Below are 14,829 nucleotides of genomic sequence, written 5' to 3' on the forward strand. Positions count from 1 at the left end.
GTATAACCAATCCTTTATGGCTGATGTTTGCCTTGGACTTGTTAGTTTGGTTGTGGTATGCGTAATTGTCCAGAAGATTAACCTATAATTTGATAGTATTGTAGGGAATACAGTTAGATTCCCGACTGGGGGTCAAAAATAAACAAGTTGATGAAATCATTAAAAATATATTTGTAAGTACAAGGTAGTAATCCCAGATGCAGAAGTCACTACAGAGATCTCAATACATCTTTGCAATCTTCTCTTCTTCTTCTTTGGTGATCACTCGTAGCCGAGTAAGGTTGTCTTCCATAAGCACAGTCTTAACAGTGAGTCCGTAAGTGACTATGGAGGCCAATTCTGGATCCACACGTCCTTCCACAGTGGGAACATTGGTTTCCGGGCGGGAGTTGATCACGGTGTAGATTTGCCCAAGCGTGCCTTCCTCCTAGCACATTTCAATACAGGCAAAGGTACAGCATTGTAAAATCATCAAACCCATCCCTTTGTTATGTTAGTTTAACACAGTCATAAAGCATCCTTTTAGTGACACTAACCAATTAGCAGTTTCTTTTAAAGACAACTTAAACTAAACAATCTTGCTGTTCTGGTTCTGACAGGATACAGAAGAGTTTGCTCCTTAGGGGAAAGTGGGGCAATGCTCTTCTCACCTGCCAGCCCCACAATTAATACCCACCCTCTCTCTCTGCCTCCCCTGCATAATTATCAATCAGCTCATTCACTCAGAGCGCAACCCAGACTCCCCTCTCCTGACTGTGTGGCCTCCACAGTGGGGACCCCACCATGGTCACACTGGCAGAAGGTGGGGAGCAGAATGATCAACTTCATACATAATGTCTAATATTCTTCCATAACCTTTTAAAATATTTTGTCCCGATTCCCATTTTTTATATATAAATGTCTAAGCGTTGCACGATTATTTGTTATATTTCTCCAAGAAACCCTTGCAATTAAAAAAATAATGAGTACAATCTCTATGAGATCCATATACTGACTTTTTAACTAACTATATTTGCTTCTATTATACTGATTAGATGCTCTGCAAATGTCACTGGTCAATATATATTCCCAATTAGCCCAGGAAAAACGAGAAAATGCAAAGTTGAAAGCCGAACTCAGCTGTATGAAGCTGGATGCCAGTTCATTCCAGACAAAACGCAGACTGCTCAAGCATCTATAATGTATATGCAAAGTCTCTCTTCAGTAAGTATGTGTAATGTCAATTGGAAGATATAAGTTTCCTTATTTAGTGTCTGTCTTGAAAAATGCAAGATGTTGTCCATACTCAACTTTGGCTAAATTAAATATTATTTCCTAAGATTATAGTTTAAATCCTGCCACTGATATAAAACAACTTCAAGATTCTGCTGGCTGTTTCACTAAGGTTGGGAGACACTGTGTTTCCAAATCATGGTATTGACCTAGTAGCTGGGTAGGAGCTGGAAAAAAAAAATCACATCTGACAAGCATTGCACCCCTTTGGTTTCAGATAGAACATGGGTAGACAAGTCCAAAAAGCCCAGGGCAGAAATTTTCATGGCCCTCTAGCAGCTATGGTGGCTCATTTAGCATTAATTCTGGAAGTGTATATTCAATTCTGACCAAACTAAGCCTCCTGATATATATTTTGCTCTAGGAGTATAGCCGCCAACTCCTAGGGGCCAAGGTCCCTTCGGGCTCCCCAATAAAATATTTGAGTAGGCTGTCCCCCCCAAGTTGATGGGCATTGCTATTCGAATGGTTTGTGTGCCACGTCTTGTGACTGATTATGGCCTACCTGTTCCTTACACCCCCCAATATTTTATTCAGGTTATCACCCTTGTCTAAGAGGCTTAGTTTGGTCAGAATTGAGTATTAGCAATTAGGCTGCCTGTGCAAGAAAGGGTCTGCTGCCTCTATCCCCAAAGGGAACCGCTTCTTCCCTGTTCTGGGATACTGGAAAACAAGGGATAGCACTTAGCTACACCCAATACAGGCCTCCTCCTCATCGTTTAGCCAAGCTTCAACAGCTGCCCAGCTATTTCTCCTTCACCCTTCCCTCTGAAAAAGAGTACAAATTAATGAGATACCCTTGTAGCTACAGGGGAAGCAGAGGAAGCCCCCTTATTGGTGCTCAATTGCCTTGTAGAGAGATGGGATTCTGGGCAGAGGCGGTTTTAGGATGCTGCAACTGGTGCAACTGCACAGGGTGCCATGCTGCAGGGGGTGCCAAATGTTGTAGAACAGAGCACGAGAGGTGGGGAGGGCAAATTTTAGCATCACACAGAGGGCTGCTGAAATCCGAGAGCCCAAAGTCTGCCACTGAACACACAAGAACTGACACTCTCCACTGCAAACTTATTAACTCTGTTGGCCATGGGATCAGCGGGTGAACAGAAACAGGCTCTTTGGAGACGCTTGCCATTACATTTTTTTGTGAGATAAAAGGCAACAAATGCCTACAAAGAAAAACCCACATAGCACCCTGCAGCCATTTTTTTATGACAAAGAATGTCCACCTTCACAGCACCACTTCATAAGGAAATTGCTAAGAAGTGTGTGATTTTGACCAGTTCTCTTTCTCTTTTATTTAGGTTACTCAGTTCTGTAACAAAAGCAACCATAATATGAAAGCAACAAATATGCAGAATAAACTGTGCAACTACAGGAGTACCTGGGAAGTAATTATGACTTCTCCTGACTTTGCCAATTCACCTCCAATAACTGTTCCTCCACCTGATCCTACGATCTCCTTGCTGCAAGCACAAGACAGAGTTTTGTGTCTAGTACTTGATGTTTCTGGAAGTATGGCTTCTGTGAGTGTGTGTTTTCCATATCCATAGAAAATATTTCCTTTTTATCTGATTGTTTGTTTGATTTTTATTAAAAAATTATTAACTTTTCTGTTATACAATTTAAAATACTCATTTTAACAACCTTGAAATATCAGTGATTTCCCTTCTTCTCTTTCCATGGTTCATTTTGCATATCATAGATTCCTGCATATTTTATAAAAACTAAATCATTCAATATTCCATTAATACATCCATCAAACATTGAAAATGTTGTCTATGAGAATAAAAGAAAATCATTATAAATTAGTTTGGAGATGGTACTTAACACCAGTTAGTTTAAACGAAATAAACAAGGGATATTCAACGTTCTGTTGGAGGGGATGCTAGGAAACAGGGAATTATGTTCACATGTGGTGGGGGTGTAAATATGTAAAAAAAAAATTGGCAAAGGGTGTTTAAGGAGATAGTAGAAATCACAGGGTTAAAGCTGACCAAAAGTCCAGAGGTAGCACTATTATCAATTTATGATGGGGTGGAAGGTTCACAGGCTTGCTCACACATTTATTGACAGCCACATGAATCATTATAGCTAGGAAATGGAAGGGGCAATTAGAATATAAAATTGAAGAATGGTACAAAGAGGATTGGGATACAGTGGTACCTCGGGTTAAGAACCTAATTCGTTCTGGAGGTCTGTACTTAACCTGAAACTGTTCTTAACCTGAAGCACCACTTTAGCTAATGGGGCCTCCTGCTGCTGCTGCTGCGCGATTTCTGTTCTCATCCTGAAGCAAAGTTCTTAACCCAAGGTACTATTTCTGGGTTAGCGGAGTCTGTAACCTGAAGCATCTGTAACCTGAAGTGTCTGTAACCCGAGGTACTACTGTACTCTTGAGCACAAGGCCACTCGAGAAAGGTGCAGAGGGGAGAGATATCTTCGATCACCACAGCCAACTGGAGTGGCAGAGCCTTTCCCGCTGGGCATTCTAGTCTGCTTGCCTCCTCCTACTCTGCCCACCCTACAGCTGTGGGAGAGGCTGTGTATGATCTGTTTTTTGTGCGTGGGTGGTGCAACATTACACAGGAGCGCAAGGCGCGATGTTTCAATGATGTGGAAGGCGCAGGGGCGGTATTACTTCAATCGCCGCACTCCTCCTGTGTAACGTTGCACTGCCTGCGCACAAATGAAGCCACGCAAAAACTCTGCACGGCAAAAACGGACTACCTAAAGGTGAAAAGTGCTAAAAGTAATTGAGAAAAAAGCTTCACCACTATCTCCCCTTCCCAAAAAGAAGCTCAACTCTGCCCTCCAAAAAGCACGAGTTATTGCTGGTGAGGGAACAGCCGATAGGAGGCATGTTGGACTCCTGCGGCTGTTAGCCTCTGGGAAACACCCCCCCCCCCCATTTCAACAAGTCAGGGCAATTTCCCCCCATTTTCTTAATTTGGAGTCCCCAAAAATAGGGGGAGTCGTATACATGGGGGCATCCAAAACACGGGAAAAATTGGTACATTCCAACAGGTCTTTCTCCAGTTGTGATATATGTTCCCCAAACCATCCTATCCTATCTTTCCTAAATACTTCGTTTAAATCATATTGTACCCATGTTAATTTTCCTGATAATTCCTTGAATTATTTTGATAATCTCCTCCCTCATTTTAATAAATAAGTTGTCCACCCTTCTATCATATTCTTTTTCTTTACCACAATAGCTTCCAACAGTGAGAACCAAAGTGTTTTTACCTCTACTAGAATTTTTTATTTTGGTATTTCTTTATATTTTTTCCTAATTATAACTATCAAATTTTTATTTGCTCCCTGCGAAGCACTGACAACTCTATGGATGTTGTATTTTAATTGATATGCAGAGCAATCGCATCACCCGACTGAAGCAAGCAGCAGAAATATTCCTCCTACAGATTATTGAAGCGGGATCCTGGGTTGGAATTGTCACATTCAATCATGTAGCACAAATTAAGTCCAATTTGCAACTGATCAGCAATGACAGTGTGCGCGAAACACTTACAGCCTTACTTCCTACCACAGCTGACGGAGGAACTACCATATGTGCTGGAGTGCGAACAGGATTTGAGGTAAATAAGTTTTTCCAGATTCTTATGGTGGTGCAGTGGGAAGGATTTGGGTCCAGCAAAGCCATCCAGAATCAGCATGTGAGCAAGAAATGCATCAGATATGCTACCTCTGAATACTAGGTTGGGGGAAGCACAATTTTCTCATTTGCCTCAGAGAGCAAAATTTATTTGGCCAGCCCAGAGTGCAGACATGTGTTTCCAAGGAATGCTATTGCAGTCATAGTTGAAGAGTACCTAGGGAGAGGGTGGAACAACCCATTTTGATTTTGCACATATTTGCTTTCTTTTAAAATTAGTGAAGTAGCAAATGCTACTTCAACTGGAAAAAATATCACACCCATCTCACCAAAGTCTACTTCTGTCACAGGTAGAAAATTAGTCCACACTTTTGTCACTCATCTACAATGCAACACAACACACTTGAAAAGGTTTGCAGCAAGTTTCTCTTACACCTTAAGCACAAAGTGTCCCATTGCTTCTACATCACTAGTTGCTGCTAAAATTTTAAATCCTCTTTTTCATACAGGTGATTTTAAAAAAGTATCCAAATACCAAAGGCTGTGAAATCGTGCTCTTGACAGATGGAGAAGATGGCGGTATAAGCTACTGCTTTGACGAAGTTCGAAATAGTGGGTCCATAATTCACACAATTGCTTTGGGACCAAACGCTGCAAAAGAACTAGAAACGTTGGCAAATATGACAGGTAAGTGATTAACCAGAATGCCTTACATTAACTCTTTGGTGCTACTTGGTGCCAGTTGGTATCTCCAAAAAGGAGTTTATCACAAGGTCAATCCAGCAGCAAAAAAACCCCCTTTAATTTACACACAATTTACTAAGGGAGCCAAGTAATATGCGTGTTAGTTGATGGATGAATTTAAAGGACATTGAATCAGGAGACTGATGTTGGTATAGGTTATTAATTTGCAGAAATGAATTTATTTAAGATGACTTTATTTAGATAATGATGTGCAGGGCAATGAATGAGAACTGCACTGATCTGGAGCAGGATCTGTTTGAAAATTAACTGATTTGGAGTGATCTGGGGTTGGGTGCAAAGTAACTTAAGAACCTGAATGAGATTATTTGGATTGGTTGACTTGCTTTTGTGACATTTGAAGTCTAAATTTGCTTCTATACATATAAATCAGCATTTGCAAATTTATGTAAATTTGTAGCTATGGGCCTCTGCCCCAAATGGTTTAAATACCTACTCATCATAATCCATACCTAAGATTGCAAATTTTATAGTTCATTGTAATCTTTCAACAGCTAGCCAGTTGTGAATATCTGATTTAGAGGAACTGAGAAAAAAGTGGTTTCTGATTCTTTTTAATACATACCACAGTATAAGAGAACTAATTATGTTCTCACAAAAGTCATAGATCCTGTTCCATCTGTAGATATGTGCCGTAATGGGCTGTTGGGTGTGTACAGTTCCCAGGGACACCAACATGGGGTGCAGGTATGATACATGCCCAAGTCAGAAGGGTGCCTGAACTCCTGGCTTTCATTTTTTTTTTTTTAAGTCAATTGGAAATCCATAAAGTTAGAAAGCAAAACATGGAGGCAAATATTAGGCCAAAACAGGGAAGCTTCTGTTGCTAAAGATGCTTAATCACTGTTGCTAAGCAATCAGCATAAGGAACACTGACCACTCCTGCCACCAGGGACTGTGGAGAGGTAGGGGAGCATACTGGGCCCTGTAAGTCCTGTCAGCATCCTTATCAGTTCCTAACATTAAAAAGCTGCAGCTACCATTCAGAACAGTGTTTATGCAACCATACTGGATATGCTACTACAAGACACAGCACAGTAATGTAATACATTTTATTCCATCTGATAGATAACTCTAATTATGATTTCAATTGTATTTCAGGAGGTTTGAAATTTTCTGCCACAGACAGTTTGGATTCCAATGGCCTCATAGATGCTTTCAGTGGAATTTCTTCAGGAAGTGGAAATATCAGTCAACAATCGATTCAGGTCTGGATTACAAAGATTTGGGTGCAAGCAGTAGCCTATCGTAATGATTCTTATTATCTTAAAATTACTAGGCACTGTACAAAAATTGAAAACAACAGAGTGTGACATCAACTCTACAGCCTGTGATTTGCTCTTATTGTACAGAGCGAGACCAAGGTAGAATCATAGAACAGAATCATAGAATCATAGAGTTGGAAGAGACCACAAGGGCCATCGAGTCCAACCCCCTGCCAAGCAGGAAACACCATCAGAGCACTCCTGACATAGTTGTTAAGCCTCTGCTTAAAGACCTCCAAAGAAGGAGACTCCACCACACTCCTTGGCAGCAAATTCCACTGTCGAACAGCTCTTACTGTCAGGAAGTTCTTCCTAATGTTTAGGTGGAATCTTCTTTCTTGTAGTTTGGATCCATTGCTCCGTGTCCGCTTCTCTGGAGCAGCAGAAAACAACCTTTCTCCCTCCTCTATGTGACATCCTTTTATATATTTGAACATGGTAGAATTTGCAGGTAGAATTTGCAGAGAAAGGCTAATTGCAGAGGCAGATTTTGGCAGAACTGAAACATTTCAAAATGTACAGGTCCGGTACAAAGAGCAACCATTCTCCCACCTTTGTGAAATAGGGCACAGCTGAGTCTCCTATCCCCCTTTCCATGGGCTACACCTAGAGGGCGAGTAGGGAGGCCACTGACCCTGCTTCCCCAGGGGGTGAAGGTAGGAAATCCCTAATTCAAACCCATATGCAAGTTGGGGCAAATTTGGCCATACCCCCAACCAGTAGGAGCCCACAAATTAGTAATACCCTAGCCAGGCCATCCTCAAGCCTGAGTATGGAGTGCAAACTCCCCTGGAGTTGCTTCTACAACTGTTTTGCTTGCTAGGTCCATGCATGGAGACAAAGCTGGTGGTATCTCCTGTCCAGGTGAATTTTTGTTTACTTCTCTTCCTCTGTGGCAGGTGTGGTGATCCTTTGGTCCTCCAGATGCTATTGAAATACAACTCCCATCATGCCTTGAGCCATGCTTGCTGGGGTTGATCAGACATCAACATCTGGGAGCAAACTTTCCCTACCCCTGGTCTATGGAATTAGATTTGTGTCTTCCAGTTTCAACCTCTTGTTTCTGATCACTGATTGGATTTGTCCTAGTTTGTTTGTTTTTTACTCATTACTGTTTTCAGGTATCCTGCTAATAACATAGCTTTGTATTGAATTCAAAGACACCATCAAAATGTTATTATTGAAATTTATATACCACCCTTCACCCGAAGAGCACAGGGCAGTTGTTGCTTTTGCACTGGATTTTTGTATTTGTCTATCAGTTGAAAACTTCCAAGACAGCAAACAACCAATAAAAATCCATAAACAATTGCAATAAATATATTTGGTGGAGAAAAAACAATTACAGTATCTGCATGGAGTAGCTTAAGCATGCCATAGCTTATGTATGGAAAGGGTTGCTGAGCTGGAGTCCAATGGTTCCTACCTGTTTAGCTGTAGCTGCTTATCTACATTTCCTCCATGTTTTTAACAATGAAACACTGCAGGATATCAGTTTTATCCCTGTTGCACAAACCATGATCTGCATGGGACATGGGAAATCTCCTTGTGGCTGTACCAGCATTTTTATTAATGCCTCTTTATCATGTACTTTTTGTTCAGCACGTCTACCCACTATGAATTCACCTTCTAGGCAATGTACTGACCCTGACTTCTTTACTATTTTTGAAATAAAACATCTGCTTACCTGGGAGTCCAGGTGGGCAGCTATTGCTGCATGGTGCGGGCAAGGTGGGTGCAGGGGGCTGCCATCTTCTGGTGCGGCTAGGGGATGGGATAGCTGACACTGCCCACCTCTGGCTGCACTGGACCCTTAGGTAAGGGTGGGCAGTGCTCGCTCAGCCAATCAGAGGCTGAGGCTTGGGGGCTGCGAGCAGCCCACCCTATTTAAAATTAACTGTATGTATTCAGTTTATAAAACTTGCCAGGTATATCAGCTTACCTAATACACACCAGCTTGAAGGTAAAGCATAAAGTGCCAGTTTCAAAGATTGGCTGGCATATTAAGTTCATACTATTTTCCTGCTATAGTATAATGCTTAAAGGTAACGGCGGGACGCGGGTGGTGATGTGGTCTAAACCACCGTGTCTCTTGGGCAAGCCAATCGGAAGGTCAGCATTCAAATCCGCGTAACAGGGTAAGCTCGTTGCTCTGTCCCAGCTTCTGTCAGCCTAGCAGTTGAAAAGCATACCAATGCAAGTAAATAGGTACCACTGTGGCAGGAAGGTAAATGGTATTTCTGTGCGCTCTGGCATTCATCATGGTGTTCTTTTGCACCAAAAGCAGTTTAGTCATGCTGGCCACATGACTGGGAAAGCTGTCTGTGGACAAATGCCAGCTCCCTGAAGGAGTGTCTTCACCCCCATCGGTCGGTCCGGACACTGAGGTCCAGCGCTGAGAGCCTTGGTTCCGAGAAGCTAAGTTACAGGGAACCAGGGAGAGGGCCTTCTCAGTAGTGGCGCCTGCCCTGTGGAATGCCCTCCCATCAGATGTCAAAGAAATAAACAACTATCTGATGTTTAGAAGACATCTGAAGGCAACCCTGTTTAGGGAAGTTTTTAATGACTGATGTTTTAATGTATTTTTAATCTCTTGTTGGAAGCCGCCCAGAGTGGCTGGGGAAACCCAGCCAGATGAGCAGGGTAGAAATAATAAATTACTATTAATTATTAATTCTTTTTATTATTATTCTTTGGCCTGAAAAGCGAGATGAGTGTTGCACCCCATAGTTGCCTTTGAATGGACTTAATCATCTACGGCTCCTTTACCTTTTTACCTTTAACCATAATGCTTAACATTTTGTTTGTTTGTTTTAATACCAACAGCTTGAAAGTAAAAGTCATAGCGTCGGTTCCGGAAGGTGGTTTGATGGTACTGTAACAATTGATAAAACAGTGGGAAATGACACTTTCTTTGTCGTTACATGGAGCACAAGCATATATTCACCAGGAATTCTGCTGATAGATCCCAAAGGAAAGAAGTACAGCCACAACAACTTTGTCATTGATAATACAAATGTCCAAACAGCTCGACTCAGTATTAGTGGAACTGCAGAGGTAAAATCCCAGTTCTCTGTGCATCTAACCTTGCAATTACTAGTGTGCCTTTTCCACATAGAAAATATGGAAATGTCTATCTTGTAGAGATTTATGGAACTACAGCTGTGCTATTAAAGGGTTGTGCCATTACAGGTAAAGTAGCATGATAGATTATGCAAGTGTGGAAGAACCATCTTCTATGTAGGATTTTGAAATGGTCTTAAAGACCTTCAATATTCCAAATTAGCATTTTCCCCACCCACAAAATATGATTAAGAGGGTTGTGTCTGCAAAGTCCAAAGCTCTAAAATGGTTCATGAAGTGTGTTAAGGCCCCTTCACAGCTGCCACTCGAATCTGTGCCAGCTTTGCTGAAGTTGAATCTCACTGGGAAGTTGCACAAGCTTCCTTCTTGGCTCCCTGATCCTAATGCTCATTTGGGAACTGAGGACACTTCCCTGCTCCTGCCCACATGAGATATCTAGAATATCGTTTGCCAATGTTTTGGTAGCTAAGGTGTATTTTTTCTAAATAAAACTTCAAGGCCCACTTCCCTCTTCTACCCCTCAAGGGCTTATTTTTAGAGTGCTAAATTCAAACACACAGCAAATGGAGTATACTCACGCACATGCATACCAAGGTCCTCAGGTAGAGATCCTGTAACAAAAAGGGAAAAGGGTGAGGCTTGCTGACATGTGTTGCCTCTTTGGATTTCTGCTGTTTAAGTCTTCTCGGCATTGTAATCCATTCCCAGTTGGTTTCTTCCAATTGGCCTTCTTGGAATTGGTCTTATCAGGTCCACTTGGTCTTTTCCACCATTGGCTTCTCCATCCCATACTGCCCTCTCTGCCTTGGTATTGAGCAGAAACTGTTTTTATAGTCACATGTTCTGGGGAACAAAAAACCTTTCCCATAAAATCCATATTGCCAATGGGCGTCTGCCAAAATCCTGGTTTGAATTGTCTCAGTATTTTCATTTCCTAGTTCATCCTGTGCACAGGATGACACTGCTGCCAGTATCCATTTTTCTTGGTACATTTTTCATAAAAGACATACTGTACCATCTTTATGAAAACACAACAACCAAAGGAAAAGCAAATGTATTTCTCCAAATTACTTAGATATTGTATATTGAATATTCTTCTGTATTTCAACACTTGATCTGCAGGTGGGAGACTGGGAATATTCATTTCAGAATACACATTCAACAGAGCAAATCATATCAATAATGGTAACCAGTCGACCAGCATCCGTATCTGTGCCTCCAGTTCTTGTGAAGCCCTATATGAATCAAGATACCAATAAATATCCTAATGCAATGGTCGTATATGCAGAAATCAGTCAAGGTTTCTTACCTGTTATTGGTGCAAATGTCACAGCCATAGTTGAAGATGAGAAAGGAAAAACTGAAGAGCTTGAGCTTTATGACTATGGTTCAGGTAAGTAATTATTGCAGCATGCATTTTGTTATTTTTTTCCACTGACAACCAGTCTTGTCTAATTTGACATAGTGGCCTCCAAGGCCTCTTAGAAAGGTATTTTCAAAACCAGCCATGTGTGCTCCCTCAGATGCATTGAGCCAATATCCCCAATTGGAGCCTACTGCAAAGAAGGCCCGCTCTCTCATACCCATCCCTCAGAGACAGCACACAGAGAAAGGCTTCAGGTGATGATTCCAGGGTGTGGACAGGTTCATATGGGGAAAGGTGAGACTCTTAGTGGCACCCACCACAAGCTTGATAAATCTCCTGATTTTGCTGACTGTGACTGCAGAAAATGAAGTATGCAGCAAGCTCTAATACATGTTATTGTATTATGTTTGGTTTGGTAGGTCATGAGTTGTGCTGGCTTGTGTTGTACAGATATTATTAACCAGTCCCTTATGATTCCATACTATCACATTAAGTCAGGCATTTTCTATTTCATGAAAACAGGAGCAGTTACTATGAAATAAATATCTCTTGCATGTGTTATGTAGGGTTTATAATGACCACAAGTGAGAGGTTTGCTTTGGATGTTAAGTATTAATATTTATGTTCTCAGGTGCTGATATACTCAAGTATGATGGAATCTACTCAAGGTATTTCACATCATTCACACAGAATGGTAGATACAACTTAAAAGTGCGTGTCCAAGGGAAAGACAAGAATGTCAGATTGGTCCGTAGACAGAGTCAAGCACTCTATATACCAGGTTTTGTGGAAAATGGTAAGGATTCATTATGAAAAAGCATTTACTAGTAATATGTAGCTCTTGAGTTCTCAAAGTATGGGTATCTCGAGAGAAATGAAAACCTTTCCCTGCCATTCCCCTCCCCACTGTCAACCTTATGCAGATTTTAGATTTAATACAGATATTGAGTACACATCCCTGACACCAGCGCAACAGTGGTGAGCTCTCGTTGCCCTGTCCCAGCTTCTGCCAACCTAGCAGTTTGAAAGCATACCAGTGCAAGTAGATAAATAGGTACCGCTGTGGTGGGAAGGTAAACGGAGTTTCCGTGCACTCTGGTTTTCTCACGGTGTTCCATTGCACCAGAAGCGGTTTAGTCATGCTGGCCACATGACCCGGAAAGCTGTCTGTAGACAAACACTGGCTCCCTCAGCCTGAAGCGAGATGAGCACCACACCCCATAGTCGCCTTTGACGGGACCTAACCGTCCAGGGGTCCATTACCTTTTACAACTCTGACACAGTCTATTCTACTTGTTGATTGAATGCAGAGCCTGCTCAACAATGAGGCAGGGTGAAGCACCTGCCACAGGTAGTAGAAACACTAGAGGCAGTGCCCCACCCATGACACTGCTTCTGTCACCATTGGAATGTCCCACTGCCAGCAAGAGGGAAGTATTCTGGCAAGTGGCATTGTTGCTCATCTTCCCTGCCCCTGCAGTGGCCGCGTTAGTAGAACATCCTGATTCTCAGAGTTTGGCAAGAAGGGGGCGTTCTTGCACACAGTGTTGCCACTCATCTTCCCCACCCTGGGGCAGAGAAGATGAACTTGCAGAATGCCCCTCAGGTGGTGAAGCAAGCTGGGCCACTCCTCGCTGAATATGTTGGGAATCAATGGAAAAATTCCCTAAGTTTTTAGGCTTTAAAATATTATTCTGGCATCCTTCTTCTGGAAAATACCTACAATGCATCTACACTCACACAAAAAACCCCACACATACCCCAACTGTCACAGAAGAGTTTAAGACATGCAAAAAATTGAAAAGAAGTAGGAAAACTAAGTAGAAGAATATTGTCAAAATTTTAGAAATAAAAAGCAGTTTTGCAAAACTGGCAGTTAAGAGTTGGTGCCCCACCCATGCCACTGTAATAAAACTGTTGTGGAGAAAGACTGGCAAGTTAATAAGAGTACAGATTTGAGGGAATTACAGCAGAATTGCTCAGTAGACCGAATTACAGAGCATCAAGTTGGGATAGTGAAAATGTTTTAGAAGAAACACAAGTACTATAGTTTTCTGCATACTGAATTTTAGTGATTTATTGACAGCCATGAAGAGATACCTGTTAAGCTTGTCAAGAACTGAAATTGTGACTGGTAGTATAGAGCTGGGTATCCTCTGCATAGAAATACTGTAAACCAAATGAGGGGACAAGAGAAGCTAAGGCTGGCTATATAGCGAAAAATAGGTATCTACTGCAGATTAATAACAAATCATAAAATTGTAGAGTTGGAAGGGACCTGAAAGGTCATCCAGGAATCACAGCCAAAGAATCTCTGACAAATGGCCATCCACCTCTGCTTAAAAACCTCTAATGCAGAGAGGGTTCATCCTGGTATTTCTTCAGTTTGTCCCAATCTGCAGAAAATTGATGTTTATTTCAATTCAGCAGTAAACCATGTTTTTTCACACGGAACATGGCTGGACAAAATAAAATCCTCTTGGACTTGTGCCGAGAAGGCACTGGACAAACAGAATGAACCTTGGATCAAACAGAAGTGTGGATGAGCATAGTCTACAACATTCTGAGGTGTTCCGTTCCACTGTTGAACAGCTCTCACCACCAGGATGTTCTTCCTGATGTTCAGTTGGAATCTCCTTTCTTGTAGTTTGAATCCATTGTTTTGGGCCCTACCTTCTGGAGCAGCAGAAAACAAGCTTGCTCTATCTTCCATGTGATAGCCCTTCAGATATTTGAAGATGGCTATCCTATCACCTCTTATACATGCCTTGTCTTCATTTTGTGTTTGCACACAAGGAAATAAATCAGACAGACTTTCAGAATACTGAGAACGTTTGCAGAGATTCTAGTTACATCTTATGACACAATTTTTCTTTCTTTCTTTGGAAGGTGTAATAAAAATGAACTCACCAAGACCTGAAGCTACTGAGGATGAAATCCAAGCAAACCTAGGAAGTTTCAGCAGAGTTGCATCTGGTGGTTCTTTTGTGGTATCAGGAGTTCCTAGTAATCCCTCAGATGTCTTTCCACCCTGTCAAATCACTGACCTTGAGGTGGAGCTAGCTGCCGATGATGATGAATTCCTTTTGTCGTGGACAGCTCCTGGGAATGACTATGATGTAGGACAAGGTAAGTGTGGAATCCTGTTTTAATCAACCACTATGACTCCCTTGCTTAGATATATATTTAAATATGGCAAAGGAGGAGTTTATACCAGAATTAATCTCCCTTTAATATGCTAGAATAGCATGACACCGTTGCTCTGGGAAGACTGCAGTTCTAGCATCCTTAACAAACTACTGTTCCCAAGATTCTTTGGGCCAAGTCAAGTGTTTGACTGGATGGTTTGAACACAGACATTGCTTTGTTTAAGTCCAGAAGGATTCCTAGGTATAGAATATGCTTTATTTGTTTGGAGGTGTAGCTGTTTTTCCTGTGTTGTGGGGGCAGGCAGGTAGAGCCACATT

At 41.7% G+C, this 14,829-nt stretch overlaps 1 protein-coding gene and 1 long non-coding RNA gene across 3 annotated transcripts in view; one reads left to right on the plus strand and one right to left on the minus strand.

The window, feature by feature from the left end:
• Positions 1-14,829, plus strand: part of LOC308478649 (calcium-activated chloride channel regulator 1-like) — a 29,131-nt gene that overhangs the window by 12,260 nt on the left and 2,042 nt on the right. For both annotated transcript variants that reach the window (XM_081008557.1, XM_081008556.1), the window contains exons 5-13: positions 1,035-1,203; positions 2,574-2,795; positions 4,644-4,868; positions 5,395-5,572; positions 6,749-6,855; positions 9,739-9,969; positions 11,119-11,389; positions 11,994-12,158; positions 14,252-14,491. In XM_081008557.1, coding sequence (XP_080864683.1) covers positions 1,035-1,203; positions 2,574-2,795; positions 4,644-4,868; positions 5,395-5,572; positions 6,749-6,855; positions 9,739-9,969; positions 11,119-11,389; positions 11,994-12,158; positions 14,252-14,491 — 1,808 coding nt within the window. The remainder of the gene's footprint in view (positions 1-1,034; positions 1,204-2,573; positions 2,796-4,643; positions 4,869-5,394; positions 5,573-6,748; positions 6,856-9,738; positions 9,970-11,118; positions 11,390-11,993; positions 12,159-14,251; positions 14,492-14,829) is intronic.
• LOC308478785 lies at positions 152-14,493 on the minus strand. Its single transcript, XR_013987271.1, has 3 exons — positions 14,410-14,493; positions 10,575-10,607; positions 152-427 (listed from the first exon to the last, which is right to left on the minus strand). It is a non-coding gene; the product is annotated as an uncharacterized lncRNA (long non-coding RNA).

This window comes from Podarcis pityusensis, assembly GCF_964106645.2.
Source record: "Podarcis pityusensis genome assembly, chromosome: 6".
In the NCBI taxonomy this organism is placed as follows: Eukaryota; Metazoa; Chordata; class Lepidosauria; order Squamata; family Lacertidae; genus Podarcis; species Podarcis pityusensis.